The 876-nt window shown below is 35.8% G+C and overlaps 1 protein-coding gene across 1 annotated transcript in view; it reads right to left on the reverse strand.

The window, feature by feature from the left end:
* Positions 1 to 865, reverse strand: part of NAEGRDRAFT_76764 (uncharacterized protein) — a gene marked incomplete at both ends in the record, with an annotated part of 7,020 nt that extends 6,155 nt beyond the window's left edge. The window contains one exon of the mRNA XM_002668279.1: positions 38 to 865. Within this exon, the coding sequence (XP_002668325.1) occupies positions 38 to 865 (828 nt within the window). The remainder of the gene's footprint in view (positions 1 to 37) is intronic.
* Positions 866 to 876: the final 11 nt, after the last annotated feature.

Consider the following 876-nt stretch of genomic DNA (forward strand, 5'->3'; position numbering starts at 1 on the left):
AAGTGCATTCGTTTCCAAAATAGTTAGCATTACAAACACAAGTATCAACTGCAGTACAAGTACCTTGATTGTTACAAGCGTTGGAGGTTTTTCCATAACACTTTGGTGAGCCACATTCATTTCCAAAATAATTGGTGGTACATTGACAAGTATCAGGAGCACTACAAGTTCCTTGAGTTGGTCCTCCACAGGCAGCATCTCCTACTTTAGAATAACAAATAGGATCACATGTTTTTCCATCAGAAGATAATTGATAACCACTATCACAATATGGATAAATTTTCTTGATATTTCCATTAGGTGAACTTCTGGCTTCAGTGATGTAAATTTCATTCTTGTTGGTGACGTAAATACCTGAGATGGAGCTTGATAATTTGCAACTTGTTGCCTCAATATCATTCGCACAACCAGAAGATCCACCTCCAGCAATATCTGTAAGAGTTGTTCCATCATACTTCTTAATTTTAGGAGTTGTACTATCAGCATCTACAATGAACAGTTCATTAGATCTCCAAAATAATCCTTGAGGATTACTCAATCCAGTTACATAATTACTTTTCGTATTTGGTAAAGTAAGTTTTATGACTTTGCTGGATCCATCTGCGAAATAATATTCTCCAGCTGTCGAAACTGTGATACCAGAAACAGTATTTGTCGAAGCACTGACAGGTGTTACGGTTGATGGAGATGATAAGCTGAAATAACGAACACTATAATCTTCAGGATCAGTGAATAGCACTCTACTGTTTACACTATCTAATGTTATAAATGTTGGACTGTAGGAATTACTGGTTAATGTGTTAATATTATTATTTCCAAGATCGGCCAGTCTTATTTTATGTAAGCCTTCGTCACTAATGTACATTTAGTTGTTGG

Source organism: Naegleria gruberi, assembly GCF_000004985.1.
Source record: "Naegleria gruberi genomic scaffold NAEGRscaffold_410, whole genome shotgun sequence".
NCBI lineage: Eukaryota > Heterolobosea > Eutetramitea > Acrasida > Naegleriidae > Naegleria > Naegleria gruberi.